General features: G+C 42.4%; 1 protein-coding gene across 1 annotated transcript in view; it reads left to right on the top strand.

The window, feature by feature from the left end:
• CDH4 (cadherin 4) overlaps window positions 1–26,671 on the top strand; it is a 415,345-nt gene that overhangs the window by 226,180 nt on the left and 162,494 nt on the right. The window contains exon 3 of the mRNA XM_041478439.1: window positions 20,498–20,721. Coding sequence (XP_041334373.1) covers window positions 20,498–20,721 — 224 coding nt within the window. The remainder of the gene's footprint in view (window positions 1–20,497; window positions 20,722–26,671) is intronic.

Below are 26,671 nucleotides of genomic sequence, written 5' to 3'. Positions count from 1 at the left end.
GTGAATTCAAAACTTTCAAACAATGGATGAATTCATAATTTGTCATGTGTAGATACAGAGCCTTGGCTGACAGCCCATGCAGCTTAGGCACAGGTTCCTAAATGCATTTCTTAGGGAGAAAATGCCAGTCATGTTGTGCTTTGCATTATTGACCAAAGGAGGTTTTTAGGTTTGTGCCTTTTGTGTCGGTGCAGGCACTCTGCTGCTGAGCCCACAGGCACCTCCTTCAGCATTGTCACCAGGGAGGAGTGACCCCAAAGGATGCTGGTGGAGCATCCTTCCCTCCCCTCTGTACACAGAAATGTGGGAGACAGCCAGGAAATCTCAGGGAAGGTGCAGAGGGAGGTTTTACACGGGCTGTGTGATTTCTGCTCTCCTGCAGAGCCCAGCAGGACAGGCAGCTCCACGCCCACGCTGCAGTGCACGGCGTAGCTTCAGCCTCAGGACAAAACTGATGGAACACGTCAGTGCTGGATGCAGCTGATGATGGAATACACTGGAGTGTGGAATTGTCTGCTGTCTGTGACTCTGAGGGTTGCACTTTCACACTTCCCATGCAATTTCACTCTGCCTCAGCCTTCTTACAGTGCCTGGCTGCCTCTGCCAGTTCCCTTCCCTTGGGCTTGGTGCTTGGAGGCAGCCTCATAACTGCATGCAGGGCTTTGTGCAGTACGGATCCCAGCTGCTCTCCGTTCCAGCAGCTGCCCCCAAAATGTGGCAAAAGCCCTAAAAACAAGGCACTAGTGAGGCAAACCCCTTGCATCCCTGGTCCAAAGTTGTTCTGCAAAAGGGATGATTCTGTGGGGCACAGCCTGGCTGGGGAGATGGAGCTCAGCACGGGAAGTTGTTTGTAAAGGACAAAAAACCGTTGAAAACAGATGGGGGCAGAGATTTTCAGGGTATTTTAATTTTATTTTGTCACTTTGAATTTCTGTTGGACACAGCCTGGAGCGTCGAATGGGTGCTTGACAAGTAGTCAGGAAATCAGTGATTTCTAACCCTGAGCACTATCAGTTTCCCAGCTTTCTCTGGCTCGTGTGCCTCCCATGTGAAGTTGTCAGCGCTCGCTGAGGTTGTGAGGCTCGTTAGCTGTGGATGGATATCGCTCGTTAGAGGTAGAAATGCATCTTGTCTTTCCAAGGGAAACATTAACAATTCCACTCTGCAAATTAAGGGGTTCATTTAAGTCTCTTCCAAGATTCCCATGAAAAATTGTGGCTCGTGCACGTGTCCTCAGCCGTTCCTGTTTTCACTGGAGTGCTCCAATCAGAGAGGGCTTCATCTTGGAGCGTGGTTCTTTTAATGAGACATTGCCTTTGTGTCACACATAATTCATGGGATTGGGAGCCTGCTCAGGTGGGATTTTCAAAATTTAGTGCTTGGGCTAATTTCAGTTTTAGTTTTACTGAGAAACTTAAAACTTATTCCAGATGAAGTGGGGAGCTGCTGGCATCCCCACAGCCAGTGTGAGGAGCAGCATCTGATGCTGCTTGCAGTGTTCTGCAGTTTGTCAGCTGTTTTTTCTTGGATGAACCATTAAACTTTTCCTTTTTTCATGCTCCCAATTTTGCAGAGAAGGAATGGTGATGCTTTTGTATCACAGAAAAGCTTTTCTGAGTTGTAATTAATGACTGACATGTTTGGGTGTTCAGGGAGGAAATCTCCCTTGAATTATTGCTTTGTGAGATTATTGTTTTTAGAATGGCATGTGAAAAATTTCTTCAAATATATTTCATCTTCTCTTGGTATCCTTCATCTTCCTTGTTCTTATGTCCAAAATGTAATTATAAAATGTTCCCTTAGGAAATAAAAATTTTAAGTGGACTCTCTCAAGCCGTACTTGAAATTTGGGAAGGAGGGGTAGGGGCTGCAATTGTTTCTTTTATTTCTTGATTTGTGCTGCAGTGCTATTGAGCAGCTGCAGATACAGACAGCAGAGAAGTAGGAGCTGCACAAAACAAACATTTTAAATATAGTAGATTCTAATGCATTTTGCTACTCCAGCACCCCCCAACCCCAAAACAATGATGAAATTATTAATTTCTTGGCTTGCTGCTGTTTGAAAAAATAAAACCTCTAAAAATAATAACCAAAACATTTAGGTGCATTATTCTCCAGGCATGGAGGATACAAGAGCTCATTTTGAGATTCTGCCATATTTGAAATAAACAACCAACAAAACTTCAGGATATAATAATGCTTCCAATATCTTGGGATTTTTAGATCCATATACAAAAGGTACTTTGCTACACATTTTTGTCTTGCCCTGTGTCTGCATTTTTAATGATAGGTGTGCTTCCAGCTAGCACTCAGCTTCCTGCTTTCTCATTAAAAGAAAACGCCAAGGACAGACCAAGGGTTATGGAGAGAAGATGTGTCACAGAAAGAAAGAAACTGAGAGAAACCCATCCCTGTTTGACACTTCTCTGTTACAGCCTGAAAGGTGTTTTTAGCCAAAGTATCATTCCTGTAGTTATACAAAAGCATAATTGAGAATTATTCTGCGAACTGTGGTCTTTGGTATTTTAAATTAATTAAAGAAAAGCTGTTTATCTGTGCCTGTACCCTCACTGGACAAAAGACCTCTGGTTATTTCTGAGCAAGGTTCCCAGCCTCGTAGTTGTGCTGTAAATGATCAATAGCCTTGTAATGAGTGAGCTCCGTGCCTCCACGAGAGCTGAGAACATTGCTATGGGTGGGATGGCTTTAACTCAGTATTGTGGGATGATAAACTACCTTTTAATAGAACATTAACATTAATCTAAACAAGATTAGTGGAGCAAAGCATTGCACGAATAAGCTTGCTCAATTAAAACAGATGGTCTTCCATGCTGAATCCCATTATGTTCCTGAAGCCTCCCTTGCATTCCCACACGCTCGGGCGTGAGCTGCCTCCTTCCAGTGGCACGGAGTGTGGCACATACAAATGTGCTCAGCTTTGTGCCACAGCACTCCTTCCATCATCTTTTACTCCGAGAGCTCTTCAGGATTTCATATTTATCAAATTATTTCTGAATGATTAACACAAGATCTTTACATTTTCTTCTAATTACATGTCTGTCATTAATCTTCGCTATTTCTTTTGCCCCGAGCATTTTAGAGAAGGTGGAGAGTGATAGGATTCAGCAATTAGGATCAGCTGTAAGCATGATTAAGGCTGTCTAAAACCAGAGGAGAAGAAAAAAAAAATCTAAGACTGCAGCAACACTAATGTGTAATGTTAGCTAAAATTAATGATCAAACATTGCATCTTAGCATCTTAATATTGTCTCAAGCAAAATGGCTTTACATTTGCAAGTAACACACATTCACAATCTAATCACTGGTTTTTCCCCCAGACAAGCTTTTACTGTTCATTACTAGAAGAAACAGTTTTGTTCCTTCAATAATTATTTTTTTTCCAGGGCAGAAGCGCAGCAAAGTAGTCACATGTATTAGGAGGCCTTAAGCTTTTCAAAATTTTTTAAAATGCGTTGCTTTAAAGAACTCTCTTAAGGAGTAATTCATCTCTAGAGCAAACCTTTCAGTTCAAACCAGCTAAATTAAAAGGTGGCGTAAACAGGCATGATTTGACCTTGTGTGCCCACACCTTGCCTTGCTGCTAAGACAGAAGAGAATGTTTCAGTAATCTGGCTAGAACTAAGCAGAATAAATCACTAAATACTGTGTAGGTTCAGTGTAAGGGCTTGGAGCAAACAGAGTGTAACAGGAGGGTACCTCTTTGTCCTTTGCTTACCCTAGAGTATTCTTTGTAGACTTGATCATCCTTGAGCCCTCATTTGCCAGATGAACAGTGCCAGAAAAATGGCCAAATTCCAGACTAATGGAGATGAGCCCTGCTGAGGAGGCTGCAGTGCCTGTGAGTCCTCTGGATGCTCATGGTTTGAGTGGCCCTGCATCAACCAGGGCTGGGCTGGCTCTTCTCTGTTCTCTGGTAGACCAGACAGAGGTGGAGAAGATGAAGTGATGCTGTGCTTGCCAAGTGATGTGAGTCCATAACAACTGTGATTTGGGCCAGCCCAGGACCTTCATCCTTCAGTCTCCTTTAAATATTGATTTGAAATCCAGGCAATGGACAATACCCAATAGAACCAAGATTTTCAAAACAAGCATTGGCATGATAGGCTGGAGAGGGCACAAGCACTTTATGGTGCTGGGTAGTAGGTGAATAAAATTCATTAATCCTTTAGTTAATTTCCTGCCTTGTCTGAGGTACTTGGCACTGCTTATTTTGAATCTCCCTTTCAAATCAAAACAGGAGTGTTTTTCCTGTGCCCAGAAATAGAGAAGCGACTTTTGGAAAGGAACTAAACCATTGCTGAAGGAAATGCTGTCAGTGCTGAGTTTCAGGTGTGAATTAGTTTTTGTGGAAATGCTGTCTAGAGAGCCAGTCTGCCTGGTGGATGTCAATCTGGATTTGGAAAACACCCCCCACAGGGTGAACAGAAGCTGTTAATTTTTGGTGGGCATTGGAAACTGGATGATGGATATATACACCACTGCTCAGTCACTGTGACTTGAATGTAAATGAAATTTAATGTGAAATTATGTATGATTGACAAGATTGACTCTGGTCTTAAACCAGCTAATATGCTGGTGGGAGTGTTGGCTTTTCGTTTTTAGGGTTTCCATGGCTGGCTTTTCCAGAAACAAGAGCCCCGGATGTCTCTAACCTGTACACCAGCTTTCCAGTAAAGATAAATGAACAGTAAATCACAGGAGAAAGGAGGAGGTGCTTTAGACAGGAAAGTCTGTTCCAAAGGATAAGCTTCCTACCCTAAAAGCTCATGAAGTTTGCCTGATAACAGGCAGCTCATGAAGAAAAACCCGTTTGGTTCCTGGTAACAGGGGCTTGGTGCAAGTCATCAATCACTGCCAAAAATCAGCCACACAAAGTGCCACACGAGGTGGTTCCTGGTAGCAGGTGCAAGTCATCAATCACTGCCAAAAATCAGCCACACACGAGCATGAGGCGTGGGGGTGAGCAGCAGAGCCACCCCTGTGTGATTCCTCCTGCACCAGCTGAGCAGAGCTGAACAGGATATTGGTCCTTTGCTCCTCAAGCATCCAGAAATAACAGGGCAAGGAGGGAATATAATATCCCCCTCCACAGGGGTGTTGTGTGGCACAGACACCCAAATGGCTGCCCAGGCACAGTGTTTTAAACAAGGCTGTGATTTTCACTCTGAAGCTGCTGCTTGGGTGGATCTTGCCCGGGTGGCTGCCTTGCTCCCCTGTACCTTTCCCTTTCACAGCTTCAGTCCCTTTGGTGCTGGAGGACAGGGGTGGTTTTCAAGCCAAGGGAGCTGCAGGTGGGTGCCAGGCAGGTGTCCTGGCACAGAGGGACCATGCCAGCCCTGTGCCCATCCCAGCCTCGTCCCTGGGCACTGCCAGGACCTCATCCTCAGCACGTGGGATCAGTGCCCACGGTGTTCTGGGAGGTGCATCCGCAGGGAGGGTCCTGCAGAGACAAAGGACTTGCCTGTGGCAGGCAGGATCAACAAAAAGATTTGCAGGTTTTTGCTTGATCTTTTATAGACATTCAGGAAAAGGTTAAAGTGACAGGTACAGGTCAGGATTGGTGGGGCTGGTTGGGATCCAGTGGAGCTCAATGTCTGTCCCCTCTTCCATGTAATGACCTATTGTGAGATTGGTTGAGAGTGGTTGGTAAAGTTTTGATGGCCTTTTATTTTTTTATGGAGTAGAAATGTTGTTGTATTGGAGCTGCAGAGGATTCCTCGTGAGTAGTTTCTCTTTTCTTTGCTGGCTTTTCTTGTTACTTTTTCTATTTGCCCAGTGGTCTGGGTGAGCTATTCATGCTTTTATAGCTTTAAAGCTTTAAAGATCAGAAATACTATTACAAGTGTATGAATTATGGACTGAATAATACTTCTTTTGTTTTTTACTTCAACTTTTTTCTAGTTTTCTATTGAAAAAAAGGTAGTAGATGGTTAATTTTAGCAGACATTTGGGGGGTTGGAAGCTTTGGTTTTGATTAATTCAGGTATAACACCAGTTCATAGACATGAAATTGCTGTTTGATGTACCATTTATTGCCACTGCCCACATAGAACAAGAGGGAAATTTAGGACAATTTCGTATTTCCAGGACAGTTTCATGAAACATGTGCCAGTCTCCATCATCTAATCTGTTAGGAGGTCAATTCACTGGTAATATTGTAGACATTAAAGGAAAAAAAGATGAAAAATCTTCCTTGCAGGCTGAGTCAATAATATGAGCCATCCGTACAAATGAGCATTTTAATTGGTTTATTGGAGTTTATTCATGCAGGTAAATTTTGTAAAATATTCTGCTTTTTATATAAAGGGAATATTTTGTGTTCTTTGGGTGGTTGCTGGTCGTTTCTTTCCTCCTTATCTCATTGTAGAAAAGTAATGTGATTACTGAACAACTTGAATTAATTGGAAAAAACTGAGATAAACAAGTGCCCATTCTCCCTCATCTTTGCATATTAGCTTAATTTGAGACCTGATCCAGGATGCATAATTAAATAGTAAAAATTAAAACTTGCGGTCATAGCACTGCATTACAAATGAGTGCATACTTGTTCTGTGCCAAGACTTAGTTTAGTATTTAGGATAAACCGGAGGGTGTAATTTCATCACGTTCCTAACAAAGTGTTTACACTGAGCTAGACATCACTGACAGTGGTAGCTGACAGTCCTTACTGAGGCCTGCTCTGGAAAAAACTGCAAATGTGTGAGTTCAAAGTGTTGAAGTGCTGCTCCCTGGGTTGGACAAGGACACAAGTGTCCTCGTGGGGTTGGTGCCCTTCACATCTGCACAGGGATTTTCAACGTCACCTCGTTCTAATCCCACTGCCCTGAGCAGAGACACCTCCCAGCTTGCTCAAAAAACCCCATCCAGCCCAGCCCTGATGTCTGGAGTTCATAAAAGAAGTGGGGATTGAGGTTTGGTAGGACTTCCTTTGATAGCATTCATCACATTTGTCTAACCTTTCAAAGATACCAGCCAGTCGATGTTTCTTTTTCAACCCATCAATCAGTAAATAAAAAAATAAAATTACAGCCCTCATAACTGACTTTCATCTCTTCAAATGGCCTTCTTGTTTTCAGCTTAAGGCTCTCACAGTTGAGCTGGTGTGAAAGGGGAGCAGACGGACGGCAGCTCTGAGATCACTTCCATGGAATATGGTATTTTTTAATCATGTTTCCCCTAGCAGAATGATAAGTAGTGGATGTCAGCGTGGATTTGGAAGAAAAGAAGGTATCTGTTTACATGCAAAACTTTTTAATTAAAAAAAAGATACGGAGCCAAGATACTTCTTGCATTCCTGTTGCTCTACCTGGAGGGTTGGTTGGTCAGCAAATGGTTCAGCACACGAGTCGTGCTCTGTGCTGACACTGGCAGAGGGAAAATGCAGCTATTGGCCCTTTTTGCCTTCTAATTTCAGCAGTTCAGACATCTGGGGCAATTTCTCATTATATTCCCAAACCTTCTGTGCTGTGAGTAGGACAGGATTCTGCCAAAATGCCTGAATGGACCTGAACTGCCCAGTGGGTGTGTTGGGCTGCCAGAGATGAGATCTCATGGTCCTCCTGGAGGGTCTGTGCAGGACCACTAAACGTTTTCAGAAGCCTCAATCATTCAACAGAAACATGAGGACATTTCCAGAAATAGTTTCCAGCCTTTTTGTAAATTGGGGACAAAAGCTGGTTGGGTTTGTCACATCCTTTTTTCATTTTTTACAGAATTAATTTTGATGGTTGATGTGGAGGCAGAGAAACTTGAAGTTTGCAAGTGTTATTTATTTATTTATTTATTTATTGCACTCTGTGTTGTAGTGGTGTTGTTCAGTTGTAGAAATTAAAAAGTCATTTCTGCATCAGCTTATTCCCAGAAAGATCAAGAACATTATGAGAAAAAAAGAAAAAAAAATCCCAGAAAATTTAGCCCCAAAAAATCTGAGTATGATGGCTTTGAACAATTGCATTCCTGGCTGTTACCCAGGGGAGGAGCAGTGTTTTATTCTTCAGGTGCAGTATGGATCTGCCCCATCTGCTGAGGAAGTGCCACCCTATGGAGGTGCTTTAAAATGAGGGCACCTAACCACTGGAACTGGCTCAACACCCCCAAAGAGCCCCTGGGGGTAGTGAGAGGGGTGCACTAATGAGGGATTTTTACCTGTCACCACTCTGGTTTGCATTAAGAGCAGCAGTCATTTTTATACTCTTATTTTCTTTAGGAGTTTATTGTAACAATAAACTTTTTAATCTTATGCTGTTCATGAACTCAGGTGCAGGCTTGCCTGCTAATCAGTGGTTTCAGTGGTACTTTTACTTCATCTAAAAATTCATTATAGGGATTACTTTAATAAAGGCCATATGCATATTTTAAGTATGTTTTTCTACTATTTTTAGAAACTGCTTTCAGTTTGTAGTTAATAGTGTAGAAAAATATCTAGGTGGATAAAACAAATACAAATGTAATAGTTACAAGATCTACTCATAATTAAAACCCAAGGGGAGTGAAGACAAGCAATAAATCAGTGTTTGTATGAACCAGATGTTGTCTATTTTGGGCAGTGGTGGAACTCCACGTGGCTCTCAGAGGTGAGGCTGAGACTTTGTGGACAGCAAAATGTGCTTTTCTAGCAGAAGCTGTTAGCCTTTGTGTCTTGTGCCAGAACTCAGACACTTCTGTTGTTTGCTGCTCTCCAGCCTAACGGTGGGCTCGGTTCAGCTGTCTGCAGCTGAATAGTTTATGGAGCTTGGGTGTTTTAGAATGGAGTGTTTTAGAAGGTTTAAAATGGAGAAAGAAAGAGTTTCTAAGAGGGAATCCACGCAGGTAGCAGGATGCTGCTGAAGAATCACATCCTGCATCAAAGAGCACGTGTGTTGTAAGCATTTTGCAAAACCAAATATGTTTTAAAAGCAAAATGGAAAAAAAACTCAGATACATCCAGGCTGATGCTGTCTGCTCTCAGGAGCAATTTGATCATAACCCTCTTTATATCCATCTCTTCCACTGCTGAAATTCCCTACCTTAAAATGAGTTTGTTCTGAGGCTACTCACTGGGGGAATCTAAACCTGTCTTTGCTATCAGTGACACGTGTTTAATGACATTTTACTGCTTGCTTTACCCAGCTCATCTGAGGAATCCTACTGCTAATTGTTGTATTATTATTATCATTATTGTTATTTTTGTTGTTATTTGCTGCCCCTGCAGCCCTGTGGGGACAAGTGGCACTGGCACTGCTGTGGCTGGAGCTGAGCTCGTGCTGGGTGCATGGGAGACTCATCCCTCCCACATCAGCTCCCAAATCACCTTTTCCTTTCCAAATCTGGGAGGAATGCAAGGCCAGGTGGGCTCAGCCTGACCGCTGGCTCTGCATGCGGGCTGCTGCCCATAGGTGGCAAAATGCAAATTTTATTGCGGCAAGACAATATTTTCCTTTTGGATTCTGGGTTTTGTGTGCTTTTGGAAAGCATTTGGCAGCCACAGCAAGTATGTTTACAAAAAGAGCAGAACTGGTAAAGTTCAGGTTCGTGTTTGGATTCAGCCCCAGCAAACTGAAGCTGAAGCTGTGCCAGACGTTTGAAGCTGCCAGACGACAGTTCATCTCAAACAGAAAGCTGAAGAGGGGGAAAGAAATTTGTCAAATGTATTCCATGTGGAATTTCAGGCAATTTAATTTGATTCACTACACTCTGAAATGTCTTGGACTTCCCTATTGTTTCTTTACTTTAACACTAAATTTGATACCTTTTGGGATCTTCAGTGCTTTGTGCTGCATTTGTCACATTCTCTAATTTACTGGCTTCAGTCTCTCTCGGTTTTAATTGAAGGGACTGAGTCCGGCAAAAGTGCTCCATGAAATTTAAGGCTGCTAGTTTAATCTTGAAGTTGTTCTTCAGGCGAGGGGGCAAGGTTTCTTTTGGACACCACTGTAAGCAAGAAAGGCCAGAGGGGAGGAATGTAAAAGAGGAAAGGGAAAGTTTCAGTAAACCTCATCCCTGTGACTCCATCAGTGGCAGCAGCAGCAGCCAAGCTCTGTGCCTGTGGGGATGCTGTGGTCAGAACATGTTCCAGGGTGGCTGCAGAGGCCAGGAGGTTCTGCTTGGGTCAGTGATGACCACCACCAGACTGCCTGGATCTGTGTTTTATTGTGGTTTTGCTTTTTCCAGTTAATTTCCTGCTCTATGGATGAATTTCCTGTGGAGTCAGTGTAACTGGAGCCCAGCCCCAGGGCAGGATCCTCTGTCTCTCTGCAGCCTGGCAGCTCTGACACTGGCCAGTGTTTGTTACCCCCACAAGTGCAGTTTGGGCATCAAGGCCACTTGTTCTCCTCCTGCTCCCTCTGATCAAGTGCCAGACACAGAACCAGAGCCTCCATCTGTAAATAAAACTCACTGAATTTGTCCAAATGTCAAAGCACTTGAGCCCACCAGGAACCAAACAGTGTTTTATTCTACATAATAGTAATTTTTCTTGAAACCTGCAGACTTGTGTAGGTTATAGCTGAAGGTAAAGGACTGCTGCTGCTTTTTGTGCAGGCAGAAGAGCAGAGGTTCACAGCAGCTGCAAGTTAAATATAGCTACCCTGCCTTGACTCTTTCAGGTAACAAAGTCTTCCATTTCTAATATTCTTGCCTGAAACATCTATTCATTTACTGCATTGGGATGTGACTCCCTGGATCAGCATGCATTCACACTCGAGCCAGGCTGAGGAAGATGAGAACACTCAACCCCAAAGTTGTCAGTGTTTACACACAAGTCAAGTCCGTAAGGAGTTCAGTGTCTTTACTGGTGTGTCTGATTTTTTTTTTCCCTTGACATGTGCAGCCTCTGTTTCTAGGTGCTGAGAGTTTGTTTGTTTGAAGAGTGTGAGGAGAGAGAAGCCTGAGGCTGTCTGACACAGCTGCAGTTGGAGCATCTCTTTCAACTTCCTTTCCTAGGCTGCAAATGGCCTCTGTTCACTTTGGTTTTTTCCTCACTAAAAATCTTCCTGCAGCTTCTGATGTCTTCCTAATACACTTCTAGCAAGTTGAAAAGAGATCTGTGGCAGAGAGGAAAACCCCCCAAGGCCAGCAGGTCGCTGTCAGTGGGGCTGGCAGGGGTGGCTGTGGCTGTGCAGGAGCTGTGTGTCCTTCCCACTTCCCACCAGTGCTCCCAGTGCTGGCATGTTCCTGTACCAGCAGGGCTGGGCTCTCTGCTCTGCCCAGGAGGGCTCCAAGCCTCACATGGGGATTGTCTCCAACACAGTCCCAGCCTCCCAATAGCTCCTTCCAGAGATGCTCCTGCCCACAGGAGTGATGGGCAAGCAGCTGTTGCATCCTAGAGATTGCCCTACCATCACACAGACTCCACCCTTTGTAATTATCACACCAAGCTTCCATAAAACTTGCAGTTCTTCCTCAAGAAATGCATAGTGGTGTTTAAAGTGTTTTCCCACATAGGTAGTTTGACAAACATGAGAGTGTTGTGGAGATCATTAGTGCTAAGAGAAAAACCTCCAAATAAAGCACCCTGGGATTTATGTACTCTGTGCTGGTAATAATAATTAGAACATATCCTACTGCAGGTAACTCCCACAACTTGCACTTTGCTCTGAAGCTGGGAAACTCATTGATTAATCCATGGGGTCAATCAGTCCATCTTGTTTGGAGAGTTAATTTCTGGTGTGCACCAGGACCAAGAGTGAATCAGGTTTATTTACTGCTGCTTAATCAGAGAACCCAAACTCTCCTGTAGAGTGGTGAGAGGTTTGTTTCTACTTAGCCTTTAATTGCAAAATGATCTCATTAGTGCCATAGTGAATCTCAGTACCATCCTACAGACGTGTGGAATTTCAAGAGCAAAGAACAAAAATGGTTGTGTGCAAAAACTCAGCATCTGCCACAAAGTTTGGTACAGTTGGTATTGGCAGGATTACCCAAACCAGGCTTCTCTTTATTAGCCTTTTAATCTGGAGCTGGAACATCAGCTGCCCATCCCAGTGGCTGTCTACATTGCTGCTAAAAACAGAGCAGGACTGTCATGCTGAAACTGCTAGGAAAGGTTTTTATCCAAAGATAAAGATGCTGAGAACAACATGGAAACCAACAGCAGAGTCACTGTGGTGATTTGGTGATTTGGTCTTTACCAAAGAAAGGGGCCAAGTTATCCCAGCAGAAAACTTCAGACCTTGTTAAGTGTCCTTGCCTCTGTCTTCTTCTTACATGGCCCTGGCTCATGTATTAATTAAACCATTCTGAGATGCCTCAGTAAGGGAGAGTGAGTGCATCTCAGATGGGCAGTGAAATCCCGAATAAAGCAATCCTTGCCAAAGCAGGTGCTGGAAACCCAGAGGTGAGGTTGCATACTCACAGTAAAGCCCTGAGCATGACAATGTGGAAAGCAGTGAAAAAGGTCTTTAACATGAGCACCAATAGATGCAGGTTCATGTTTCTGTGCAGAAGAAAATGCTTGAATGTGAGTCCACATCCTGCAAATCCAATTCAAACTCTCTGCCCTTTGAAATCTGGGTAGTATCTCTGTGCCTTTTTGGCAGCAATCTGCTGGATAAAATGTAGAAAATCGGGGATAAAAAGACTCCTCTTAATGCTAAATACCAGAAAGAGAATAGAAGGAAATATTCCCTTTACTAATACTTGTTTCTAATCAGATAAAAATAAGTGACAGTGTAGGAAGAATCCCTCTACTAACTGCCAGAACATGTCGATTTATCAAATTTTTCTACCATTGCTCTTTTTTGGAGCTCGCCTCGGAGCTGACAGTGTATGTTTTACAGTGCAGCAAGGTAGATTGATTGATCCTAAATAGAAAAGCCTTTGGGGTCTCGAGCTGATGTTTTAGCTTCAGAAAAAAACTGAGTAAAGCATGTTAATGTAGAGAAAGGAGCCTGGCTTAACTGGACCAACTCCTGGCTTGCTGAAAATTAATGGCTGGCTGGCTGTTGCCAGAGTGATTCATCTTTTCTATCATGTTCTATAGTCCTTCTCTCCAGGGGTCTGTACTCCCCTCCAATTCCAAACCAAAAGTGAAATACACTTCTTCATTTTTTCTTCCTTAAAAACATGTATTTTAGTTGAATTGGCTTCCAGTAAATGAAAAATAGCACAGGTGGGAATATGGAGGAGGCACTCAGTGTCTGGGATTTAGATTTTTGTTTGGTTTGAATGGGATTTAGATTTTTTTTTAATGTACCCTTAACTCCTCATTGCTGCTGGCTGACTGCACACGTGACAGAGTGACTTTTTAAAGGATCCCGATTTGTCTGTTGAATTGTATTGTTCCTTTTCCTCTAGCAATGGAAACAGAAGTTCTGTGTAAGCAAGAGCTGATAAAAGTGAATATAAAGCTGGAAGAGGTGTTGAAAGCATTTACGTGGCTGTGGAAATGAAAATATTACTTTTCCATGTAGTTCCATCAAGCCCACAGAAGTATTTTATATTTTTAAAATAAATGACTTGTGCACGAAAAAGCCTTGCCATTTCCCCCATAAAACCTACAGTCCTGGCTTTGTGGAAGCAAAACAGCTGCAGGTGACAGTGAGGTAGTCAGGAATTCAGTGGTGTGTGCCTAAAACCCACATGGATAATCTGATCGTGGAGGGGGTTGAGCTTTGGAACTTAAAGAGGGCAAATTCAACATGTGCCTTTAAACATAAAATGCTTCTGTGTCCCTTTTGAAATACCTGAGTTTCTGCTGGAGGCAGATTGCTGCTCGTTTGCTGATTCCAAGGTGTCACCAGTTGAGTGGCACGTGGAGTCATTTCCAACAAGCATGTAATGGGTTGGGAATGTCATGAATGTTGTATTATTGCATCGTCTGAATAGGAGGATTCGCTGTAACTGAAGATTACAAGAAGATAAATAAAGAAAGATTTTGTTTAACATAATTACATATGGTAAATTGTTATGGTAATTTACTATTATTTCAGAAAGGCAAATATTAGCAGTCATAGCTCAGAGATAATAAATAATGCACTAGAAAATTGGATGTAATGTTTCACATTGACCTGAGATTTGAGAAATGGGTGGAATTGCAGCAGATTTCTGTGCTATTAATTGCAAGAAAATAACATTAAGAACATGCTAAATCATGCTAAATGTTTTCAGGAGATGATAGACTGTGGGATAGTTCATTAATTCTCCAAACTCATTCATTATATTTGTTTTTTACTCCAAGAACACTTAATGAATAATCAATGCTTTGTGAAGCTGAGGGTGTGGGAATGCACATTTTTATATACATTCATATACCAACCAAGATCCATGCATTTATTTCCTACAGTTTTTTTGTAACAAATTATTTTTTTAAACTGTACACTCTTAAACTCAATCACTGGGGATGTGTTTATTAGTCTTTGAAGCAGCTGTTTGAATGCTGTTTTTACCTTTTACCAGAAGAGTTTGGTTCTCCCACGGTGCTATAAATATTAAATAAAGACACTAAGAGTTTATTAGTATGATATCCTTTATGGGGACATGGTGGAAAATGTAACCTATAAAATTAGTAATGAGAAGATAAAAATTACACATTGTCTCCATCAGGTTTTACAGCCATCATTTTTTCCTATTTATGTGTTGTTTTTCTAGTGGAGAAGGAGAAGGGCTCTGAGCATTTAATGAACTGCAGGAAGCAAATCTGGCTGTGTGTTGTATGATAGTGTGGGATTTACTGTAAGCAGGAGTGGGATAGACACAAGAGTCCAGGCTTAGATGTAGCACTGTGCGTAAGTGTGATGGCTCAAGTCAGTTTTAATTTCCACAAAACACTAAAACACCATCTCTGAGTTGTTCCAGAGTGGTTAAAATGCCTGTGGTACCTGGATACATCCATCCTTTTAATACAGAGAAACAAAATAGGACAAGATAAGACAAGAGGCAGCGGCCTCAACTTGCACCAGGGGAGGGTTAGGTTAGATATGAGAAAAAATTTCTTCATTGAAAGGGTTGTCAAGCAGTAGAACAGGCTGCCCAGGGAAGGGATGGAAGCACCATCCCTGGAAGTGCTCAGATAACGTGCAGATGTGGCACTTGGGGACATGGTTTAGGGGTGGACCTGGCAGGGTTGGGTTAAGGGCTGGACTCTGTGAGCTTAGAGGTCTCTTCCAACCTTTGTGGCTCTGTAATTGTATTAAAATCCTCTTGCTTCCATTTTAGCATTTGCCTTTTGTAGACAAGATATTTCAGTCACAGAATAATTCCACTGTGTATTTACACGTGCTCATGGGACTCCATTTCACACAACAATTGCAATAATTTGTGTGACATCCCTTAAATTTTTCACCCTGCACTAATTTGGAAATGCCCAGTAGTTTGTAGGGAGAAGGATCTGCTTCTGTTTGCTTTTTGAGAGTCCATCTTTCTAATTTTTCTGTCTTGTTCACTTGTGTCTGGGCGATGGAGGCAATTTCCTGGCTGTTTGAATTCCAGGACTCACATCCCAGCTTTGCTCCAGGTTTCCAGCATGGCCATGGGGAATTCACTCAGCTGCAGTTGGTTCCCAGTGCTGTAAAACAGTTTTCTCAGACTCACAGAGGGATTGCACGAATGTAAAGAAGGATGCCTGGAAAATGTGGCTGTGTAAAATTTTATGCTGCGTACTTACTTTGCCAAATAAATGCAGCTTCCCAACAAGGCACAGCACGCTCTGCTTCACATCAGCACTTAATGGAGAAATCACTTTGTGAGGCTGTAATGTGCCCGTGCATTTTTGTGGTTAACTGAATGCTTTCGTGCCTGTTCTTAGGCAACAGGAGCCTCTCCATACAGGACATGTTTGGGATTTTTTAATTCCTGGTGTGGTGACACGCAGGGAAGGCTGGCCAGGACTGAACCCCCTGCAGAAGCCAGAGGAGATGGATGAGTGCAGACATTTGGGAGCATTGGGCCAGAAGTGCCAGGGCAGGAATTCAAGTGATATGCTCATGATCACACAGGAGGGACATTTCCGTGCATGGTGAGGACTCTGCAGGTTACCCAGACATCTGAAAATCCCAAAGGTTGCAGTTAAGCCATCCTCACCTTAATGATGTTCACAGAAGGGGTGAGGGGTGGATTTGGCAGCTCAGATTTATCACGGTGCACCATGTGCAAGGGAGCTGGTCAGGAGACACAACTTGAAAAGCAGATGGATCCTGCTGGAAACAGTGCTCTGTGTTTGCTGCTTTAAAGTTCATCAGGCAAGAAACATCTTTTGCAGAAATAATCCTCAAAACCATGGTGAAAAACAGAGTCCTGAAGGGACCCATATCCTGAACTGTGGGATGATGTCCTGCCAGGGGGTTTATCCTAATAAACGAGTATTATCCCTCCTGCTCTTCCAGCCCTGTGCTGCTTGCCAGAGGGGGCACTTTTTAATGGACTAGGAGAAGTCAAAGGAAAATCCAGAAGGATAAGGCTAAAAGCGAATTCTTTGGTTTATACCATTTATAGTCCTATTAAATTCAGTATTTCTCTCAGACATTTGGGGGGCAAGAAGTTCAGTGTATTCGTACATCTTTCAAGATCCTGGCTTGATCATTTGACTCTGTCCAGCCAGCTTAACAAGCTAAATAATAAAAGGGAACAATGCAAAACTTGTTGAATTTTTTTTTTCACCCTGTGTCTTTTTTGAAGTAAAATACCTTTTTTTTTTCTCAGATGCCCAGCAGTTTGCTGCAGACTCCTGCAGCTTCTCTGCCCATCACTCAGTACCTGTTTCAGCTTATCAAATTGTTGTACTTCCTCCTTTCATAGAGAAGCAATTAAAAATGATGAGGGTAAAGGGTTAAACCTAAAAGCTTGCTAATGAGGGTGCCTTCTTGGTTTTCCTTTCATCAGGTATTAGATGTTGTTTTCAGCATAAGCTTTCGATAAGCTTCACTGAACATTTTTCCAGTGTAGCTTTTAAAAAGTTGGGGTTTTTTTTACCATCCTGTAAAAATGATAGATGTGTGACTCTGCTGCTTATCCAAAATCCTAATTACTGATGCTGCAGCTTTAGAATGTTAAATTCATGCAGTGTTCTTTAGGCTTCAGACTGGTCAAAGAAAGATTGATTTGTGTCCACAGAGAGTTTTAAGACTGGTAAACACAGCCAACCGTTGTTTATTTTTTTTTTTTTTGCATTATTTGAAAGTCAAGAGTTGCATCAACTGCAAATTACGTAGACTTAGAGATTTCTAAGGGAGAAAAAGGAGGAAAAAAAGCAAAAAGTTGTCTGCCATTGAATGAAATTTTAATTTCTGTCTCCACAAGAGCAAAGAGTATGGGTAAGAGGTAGAATTTGAAAATATGGATGAGACTTCCTTTCCTTGAGCTATGCTATTTATTATAGAACAATAGCTTGGTGGGTTTTTTTTTTTTTTCCTAAGCCTGTACACATATATTTGGGAAAAGTATTTTATATATAAATATATATAAATGAGGTTTATAGATTTTGTGGATCTTTCTGTGTGGGTATGTGTGTGTATATATATATATATATATATATATATATAAACCAGTGCAGCTCAGCAGTCTTGTAGCATCCCAAGGACTCATTTTCAAAGGGCAGCAAAGAGGATGATTTAGGATTTCTAATCACAGAATCATTTGGGTTAGAAAACACCTCAAAGATCATTGGGTCCAACTGTTCACCCAGCACTGCCAAACCCTGCACTGAGCTTTGCCCTTCCCTGTGATGGAGCTGGGAGCAGCTCAGCTCTCCTGCATATTTCCAGTGGGTTTTTTTTTTTTTTCCTAAGCCTGTACACATATATTTGGGAAAAGTATTTTATATATAAATATATATAAATGAGGTTTATAGATTTTGTGTGGGAGCAGCTCAGCTCTCCTGCATATTTCCAGTGTGTTTCCTGGGCTGTGTCTGAGCAGAGCCTGGAGCCAGAGCAGCTCCTGTGCCTGACAGAGCCAAGCAGGGTCATCCCTGTGGGGCTGGAATCTCCTGCAGAGCTGCCCAGGTGAGCCAGGGCTGTTGCTGCTGTGCAGAGTGACTGCAAACTCTGCAGTCTTTGTGTCCTTGAAGCCTTTCTTGCAGTTCCCAAAGGCTCTTAGGAGAGGAGCTGGCTGTGTTAATCCCTTGCTGAGCATTCACCTAGCTGTGCTACCTGAGAGGAGCAATGTGGGACAGAGAAGGTGCTTGTTTAAAAAAAAAAAAAAAAAAAAAAAATCAAGACTATTTCTCTCAGGATTTTCTCCGTCTCTAGTCAAGTTTGTTTTAAACTAATGGAAGTAATTAGCAAGTCACAGAGGGACTTTGTCTACGAGGTAGCCATTTTTAGATAATGGAGCATAAAAGTCGACACAGTGACATATGACACCAGAGCAGCATCTTGGAGCCACGAGCTGGGTCTTAAGCAGATGTTTAAGTACTTTGAATACTGAAATCACTACATACACATATAGAAGGCTTGGGTTCTTTTTTTCTCTCAGACTGCTGGTACACTGTAGGGCTTTCTTTTAATCTCAATAAAATCAAAGTAAGCTCTGAAATGTTTTTTAATGTGCAGTCATTATCACTCCTTTCTCTCTTCTTTAAATGTCTTTCAGTGAGTGGTATGTGGGTACTTGGGGAGTAGGGATGGAACTTGAGTTTTAGTGACCATTACACAGCAGAGGGGTGCAGCAATACAGCAGCTGATGTGCCAAGTTCCTTACAGTGACCATAGTGTTGAGCTGAAAATAGATAACATTTAGAAGTGAAGATGCACTTGATATATTCACACATATTTATTGTAGCTGTGAATGCAGGGGAGATGTGCAGAAATTCCAGAGAGATGAAGGCAATCTCCCAGCAGGGTGGTCCCAGAGGTCCAGGGAATCTTCCCTCACAGATCTCTGAGATTGTCCCAGATCTTCTAGCAAATCCTGTGTGTGCTCACGCTCATCCAGGCCTTTCAGGTAGTTTTTATGTACTAGATAACTTTATCCATCTTATTTTTTATAAATCAATGTGTGACATTCGCTGTTTGTGCCCAGCAGTTGCTGCGGCATTTGGTAACACTTCCCACCACACACATAAAAATGTACCAGTGTGGTCTAAATAAATACAGAGCACAGAAAGCCTTTGTAGATGTTCAGTTACGACACGATCACAACACCCCAGTTATTGAGGGGTGCAGTTTGGTGAAAGAGGGGAAGGATTTTCCCCTCCTCTACCACAGTCTGCTCCTCATTTCTCCGTCCTTTGATGTGCCTGGGGGCTTTGACAGCTGCATGAGTTGAGCCATTTCCTGGCTGCTTTTTTCTTTCACCTGTGCCGTGGATGGGTTTTTTAAAATTTAAATCCTAATTAGCCTTTGATTCAGCTCAGAGCAGGGCTGCAGAGCTGTGGCTGGTACAGGGAAAAGGGACAGCTGGGGTACAATTGTCCCACTCTCCCCCGGAGTGCCCTGCATCCCTTCTCCCACCAGTCTGGGTGGATCCATCTGACCCAGCCCTTCTTCTGCAGGAATTAAGTGTCTAGTGAGGCCCACCAGGGCTGGCCCAGCAGGTTGTCCTCATCTCGAGGCAGGCTGGAGCATCTCAGCATGAGAACCTGTCTAGCGATCCGAGCTAGTGCATCCACTCTCACTCACTTGAGATGTTTTTACGGGTACAATATGTTTCCCTTCACCACATGTGTGTTCCGCCCCGTGGATTACTAAAATGGCAGAAAGTGTTTGGTTTCCTGTGTTATTAGCTGCAGGTTCAATTTCTATCCGATTTGTCAATTCTGTCATATAATAGGGTTGAGGTTTTTTTCTGGTCTAATGTATGTGACATGTTTCATAATGCCAATAAAAATAGTTTTCAAACTAGACTGTGAAAGACTTTGACCAAAAAAAAGGCGAAAATAGAAATATCAGCGACTGGGGAGCTTTGATCTGACAAAGTAGGCTTTCAAATGACACGTTATGGTTTATGAAGCACAGTTTTACAGTTCCTTTTTGCAATAGCTGTAACGTGTGAGGGGTTGTCCAAGGTGGGAATGCAGCTCAGGGTGGGGGGTCCAGTTCCAGCAGCAGATGCGTGCTCCAGGATGGTTTCAACTTTTATTTCTGTGTTAAATTTTTTTTGTTGTTTTTATATTTCTGATAATGGAATTGTTATGGGCTTTTGAATTTCAGTTAAGAATGTGCAAATAGGCTATCTGGTAAGTAGGTTATTGAAGGGTTAGGGAAATGGAGAACATTTCCTGAAAAAAAATACCCACAGCGTGGGTAATAGACTCCAGTTGAATTTAAGAGATAATGGCGACAAGGGAGAAATCCACTTGTACAAATGGGGAACAGCTGTGTTTGAGATCTAATGAAACTGTATCAAATACTTTAAAAATGGCTTACAACTTCTTCCCTGGGGAACAGAGATAAAGCACAAGAGCACTCCTGAAAGGTCGAAGAAACAGTTAAATCATTTCCTTGATGGTTATTAGAGATACAGAAGACATCAGTGAAAATTAAATGTCTGAAACTTGTATTTGATTGCTTTCCTTATCACGCCAATCTCACACATTTCTCCCATCTCTTCCTCTCTGTTCTAGTAAAATTTAATAACTGTGCCGGTAACAAGGGCGTGCGGTACGAAACCAACAGCCTGGACTTCAAGGTGAGGGCGGACGGGACCCTGTACGCCGCCCACCACCTGCAGGTGCCCTCCAAGCAGCTGATCCTGGTGGTGACCGCCTGGGACCCCCAGACCCTGGGCAGGTGGGAGGCCATGGTCAGGTTTCTGGTGGCAGAGAAGTCCCAACACAACGGACACAAGGTAGGAGTTTTTTCAAAGCTCTTTTCCCTGCTTTGTTCTTCCTTTGCCCCAAAGTCTTTGTGTTGTCTGTTCTGTGCTTCATAAGGAAGTGTCCAAGTAGGAGACACCATGAGCAGCGTCAAATTCCTGGCAAATGATCCTTGAACCTCTCTGACAGAAATTATTTAAGGTCTCCTGCCAATGTGATATTTTATGAAAATCCTTTGCTAGGATTTTTCTCCTATTCTAGCTGCAAAGCCTCAGAAAAGAAATGTAAACAACAGCTATCTAATAGCTGTAGAATATAGTCTAGAAGTTGTTTACCAACAGGTACATCTTTGATTAATCCATGTGAGTTGTTTCTACTGAATGACCAACCATGGTCCAGCTGTGTCAATTCTCTGAGCAGTCACAGGTTTTTGTTATTCATCCCATTCCAGCTTCCCCCACCCACCCCAGCAGAGAAATCCAGAGCCAGCGTTCCAGTCAGAAAGGTAGAGATGTTTTCTTTCTGCTTTAGCTCCATACAGGCAGCTGAGAAGCAGGAGGGCTCTGTCCCTGCCCAGCAGTCAGTGCATTGTGCCTTCAGTGAAAATCTGCTGCACAGAGCCACTGCAGCTGGGGGCTGCTCCATGAAAACACATTGCTGCTCTGCCCCTGGAGTAGCTGTCGCTTTCCCACCTCTTCCATATCATCTTTGGCAGCAGCAGTTCACCTTCTCATTTTCACTGCTGGTTTGGGCTGAAGACCTTTTACTCCACGGAGTAAATACAGTTATCTTCTCTGGTGCTGGCTCAAACAATGCAACGCCGGGCTGGTTGGGTGGTGACATTTGGGCAGGATTTGGCAGGGAATTGTTTCAAGAGCCTGGTTTATTGCTGGATCTTGAGGACCAGCAGAGTAAGGATGAGGGTGTGTGTCCTGGGAGCAGCCATGGCTCCTCCAGGGACAGGTGGGGTCTCTTGGCCATGGCTGTAATTTGGATTAGTGCACCCCAGTAATTTTCCAAACAGCAAGACTGGCCTCTGCTGTCCTCCTGTCTGCAGTGCTTGGACAGAGAGTGCAGGGCAGGGTGGGGAAAGGAGGAGAGACTTTCTGTGTCAAGTTGTTAGAATTCTACCATGTAACATTTGGGACAAAAAGGAAAAACTTGGACAGACTTAAATCTCTCACTTGCCCAGTGGGCTGACCCCTAAGATTTTACAGGGCTTAGAGTCATATGAATACACTTCTGCTGCTGTTCAGTAGGGTTTGAGCTTGTGCAAGATGTAATTAAGCCCTGTTTGTTATTGTCAACTCTATTTGCCATTTCTAACCAAAGGAATACTGCTTCCTTCTAAAAGTAATTAAATATTGAAGGAACAAAGTAAGATGTTTTACATACTGCCTTAAATTTCTTCTCAGTGTAGCAGAAAAAAAAAACCTGAATAAGCACACATTTCTGTTTTAGTAGAATATTTGGTTGGAAATTCATCTAATGTTAATGTAATCTGAACTCTGGTTGAAAACAGAGAGCTAAGCTTCTTAAAATTCATATCCCTTCTTTCTAAAAGCCTTATTAGTGTGTAGTTTGAGGCTGGAAAAATACAGAAAACAAGACTAATGACAAGGTCATAAGCAGTTTTATTGTGGGTCCCTATAGCAGGCATCTGACTTGTGTTTTATTTAATGCCTGTGGTTTTTGCAAGCAAAATAATCCTTTGTTTACTAAAGAAATAAATATGATTATGAGATTATTTTAAAAAATAATAGTGTTTGTGCAGAAAAAAAGAACCCCAAACCTTACAATATCCAGTTCAATATGTTTCAGGCCATGACCCTTATATGTTTTATGGCTTTTTCTAGAGGCAGATCTCACATTTGGTTTTGTGTAGAATAATATGACTCAAGCAGAACTATACATATATATATTTTTTTAAGAAATTTCAGATTGTTTTGTTATACTCAGGATATAGAGACGGCAAATGTGGGAGAGAAAGGAGGAGGTGACTTGAGAGAGGGAGGGAGACCAGATTTCTTCTGGTGCATCCATTTATTTCCATTTTACTTTGTAAATTTGTGACTGATTTTGCAAAAATGCTGAACAGTTCCCAGGCATTATAAATAATTGGCATGAAATTCAGTTACTGCACCTGCTGGTCACTGTTTGTTGCCACCTACAGCACAAAAAAAAGTCCTTTTGCCTGGTCCTCCTCAGCTCCATGAGCAGTGACCTCAGTGAGGGCAGTCCCTCGTGACAGGGGCCTTGGTGCCCCTCAGAGCCCCCTCTGAAAGGATAAATCAGAATTCAGTTCATGATTATCCAGGGATTAAAACTGCATCAAAACCAGCCCTCCTAGAATGGCCATTGTTGTGGAGGTTATAATACAGAATAAATGTTATGGGAGAAATCAATGTTTTTGGGATACTGGCTGAGATTTTGTGGGACCAAGAGTGAGCCTGCCTGCACAGTGGGGACAGTGGGCTGCTTTCCAGGAGAGCACAGAGGGTTTATCCAGCAGTAAATGATCCTTTGGATCTGGGATCCTTTCTTGTCACAGTGTTTATGACTGAAAATCTGTGCAACAGGCTGCTTTGGTGCTGGCCAGGAGCTTCCAAATCATTTCTTCTTGGGCCAGTCCCCTCCTTGTGTGCTTTCAGTGCAAAATCAGAAGGTTTGGTGCCCATTGCTGTGCCCCAGATCCCCCAGCTGAGCCTTGCTCTTGATGCAGCCTCTCATTTTAACGGGGAGGGACCCAGCATAGTGACAATTCCCCCTCTTTCAGTGTTGGCCTTATAAACGTGCTGATTGCTTGAGATGACTGAATAACCTGTCAGTTTTCAGTGAAAAACACTATAAGGAAAGAGTTCTAACTGCTACATTAAAGTGTCATGCTAGTAGGGTGAAATGATAGAAAAGAAGGCAAATACTCTAAAAATGTACTTTATGATACACAAAGCATGCATTTCCCCTCCTCCCCAGCAAACACTTGAATGTAAACTTTTTTTTTCTGGTTAATACAAGTGATGTTAGTAACTCAAGCAACTTTTTTGTTCAGTCTTGCAGGAAACCTGATAGCAATTCAATTAGAAAATGCAAATGAGGTCACACATTTCCCACAAGAGCGCTGAATTACCCCAGAGGAAACTGAGTGATATTCCAGCATAACAATAAATACTTAAGATAAAGTTTCTTCTACCCTTCTTGTCTGGCTGCCTGTTGTTCCAATTGAAAGTATCAGTCGGGGCTGTGGGTGTAGTTTGGGAAGAAGGAAAAAGAAAAGAAAAAATAAAGGAGAAAAAAAAAAGAATAAAGGAGAAAAGGAAAAGAGAAAAGATGCTATTTTTATGAAATAATATAAAGTCTTTGTGGCTTGTGTCAGCATTTGTGAAAGATGAACTTGAGTGGGATAATGTTCCAGAAGAAAACAAAGTAAAGCCGAGCTTTACTTATCTGGAATTAGCAGTGTAATGTCTTCTTTTCTAAGAGTGCATGCTATTATTTTGAAAAATTGGATATCGATTCAACCAAAAGTCTAAAAATGAAGATTATGTTTGTGAACAGTGACATTGCTGAGGACTGCAGTCTTCAGAGTGTCCTGTTTCTTAGTTAGAGAAACTCAAATTTACCCATTTACGAGTAGAAATATTGTGGCATTTGTCCTTCACACCCTGCACCTGCCCTCTGTGTCCATCAGTCCAAGCTCCTCCTCATCGTTCCTTAAAAATCAACTTCCTCCACCCCCTGTGTTGGCTCATCCCAGCTGAAGTTCTGACCTTCTCCTTTATATTGATTGTTTTCTTTAATTTTCAGTCATTTCATGTGTCTAAGGCACATCTGGTAAATTTTCTTCTGTATTTATTTAGCTGTTTTTCTGTAGTTCTTACCTCACAAGCTAAAATCCAGATTGCAGAAGTACAGCATAGAAAGGAATTCACAGCAGAAGAGCTGAGAGGTACAGGATATATTCAGCACATGTAAGATGTCAGTCATCTGCCAGTGACTTAGTTTGGAAAAAAAATACACTGTTTTCTTTGAACTGTGTTTATGTCAACCAAAGTTTCTTGTTGTTTTAGCTTTTCAAATTCTGAGCATGGAAATATGTAAATTTTTATAATGTTAAATCATTATATGTGCAATTAAATTTAGAAATATATGAGGTCTGCATCTAGTGTTTAAAACATTGAAAACTGCTGTCAGAAATCAATTCTTGCTTAAGCCCAGCTTGTGTTTTATTATATCTCATGTTATTTTGGTGTGCTTTCATAACCCAGCTCTGAGTCCGCAGCCATACAATGTGAATGTGAAAAGCTGGTTCTTACAGACACAGGGCTTTTTTTTTTTTTTTATTTAAAGCCTTTAAATAATCATCTGTGGTATTTCACCTGGCTGAGGTTTTAAGTTCCAAGTACAGCCTTTTATTGCTGATCACAAGCACAAAGGTCTCTGGGCAAGGAAAGGCTTATTCAGCACTGCTCTCATTCATGACCTGGGTTATTGTGCAGCCAGGATGCTCTGCACGAGGCTGGGGAGCCCTCCCTTGAAGGAGGAAAATCAGAGTTTAAGTGGGAACTGTGCTTCCAGTGACTCCAGTCTCCCTGGCACTCTTGAGCAGGTGCACCTAGAGGAAATGAGACAAAATGTGTTCACTTTCTTTCTTCCATCTTTTCCCTGCACTGGGGTGAGATGTTATCTATGGCATCAGGGTGAGGGGAGTTTGCCTCATCAAACTTTTATCGCTAGAGGAGAGCTGAAAAAATGAGGTTTTAGTTGCCATCCTGCCTTTTTCTGACGATACTGGTGCATATTTTGAGTACTGGGTCATTGCAGTGGCACTGTCCTCTTTCACTACCTCTGTGGGGGATCCAAGGCAGCAACTAAATCCAGAAAAATGGCAGCTGGAATAATTTTTATTTCTGTGTCTCATCAGTAAAGCAAGACCTGGATTTATCTGTCAGGGAGGGTACATGCAGAGATTTCTGTTTCCTTCAGATAATTTGTGAGACATTTTTTGGGGTTTTAACAAATCAGATCAGTGGAAAAGATAAGAAAGAAGATGACTAATAAATTAGTATCATATAATTGTTACCAGTGAGACTGCTCATGATAATTGTGCAAGTCTAATGAAGATGCATCTGCTGAACTTGCCTGACCTCGTGCTTGAGTGAATTTGGACGTCTCACATGTAATCATTGCAGGAGGAGAGAGTGGTGTTTGTGAAAACACGTGAACTTCCCTGGCCTGGTTTTCAGGTGTGCTGCATGCCATGGCCTCGTGCTGCAGCCAGGATAAGATATGGCACACAGGTGCTCATTGCCTTGGAAAATCAGCCTGCTACGGGAAGTTTCCAAGCACTGCACTTGCTGCATTTAGTTCTTAAGCAGTCAGCATCATACCAAGGGTCAGGCTCAAAGCCGTGCTCAAAAGACCATCTGTAAGTGAAATTCACTCCAGATCTGTCTTCCTTCAAATAAAAAAAAAGTCCTAAGGATTGAACTGCCTACACTGAAATAAGATTTTCCTGATAAAACAAACCCCTTGGACTGCTGCGTGCTCCTGCCTGTGATGTGTTCCTTGCCCTTGCCAGATCAAAGCTTTTGACCTCCCATTTCATGTTCTTTGTTGGTAACTGCTGAAGTCTGACTGCCACTTCAAAAAAAAAAATTTTGGACTGGATATCCTAAAAATACCTTCATTGCTGTGATAATCTGATGGCAGCTGCTTGTAAACATGAGTTTGAGTACAGACAAAAATTGCTTCATATAGGCACGTCCATTAAAATAAACTGGTTTTTAGGGGCTCTGAGTGTCCAGGATCTTTCCTCTAGCCCAGCAAGCTGGGACAGATTGGTAGGTGCAAGCTCAAGTGTGAAGGATTGTTCTGGATTGTTGGGTGAGGTAGTGACCCTCTGGCATGTCCAGCTGCAGTGAGGAGAGCAGCCAGGGATGGGTGTCCAGCAGGGCAGGTGGCCTGAGAGCCTCAGGGAGTGGG

This window comes from Pyrgilauda ruficollis, unplaced genomic scaffold (genome assembly GCF_017590135.1).
Source record: "Pyrgilauda ruficollis isolate IOZ18807 unplaced genomic scaffold, ASM1759013v1 scaffold45, whole genome shotgun sequence".
Taxonomy (NCBI): domain Eukaryota; kingdom Metazoa; phylum Chordata; class Aves; order Passeriformes; family Passeridae; genus Pyrgilauda; species Pyrgilauda ruficollis.
This window is presented reverse-complemented; position numbering and strand designations above follow the sequence as displayed.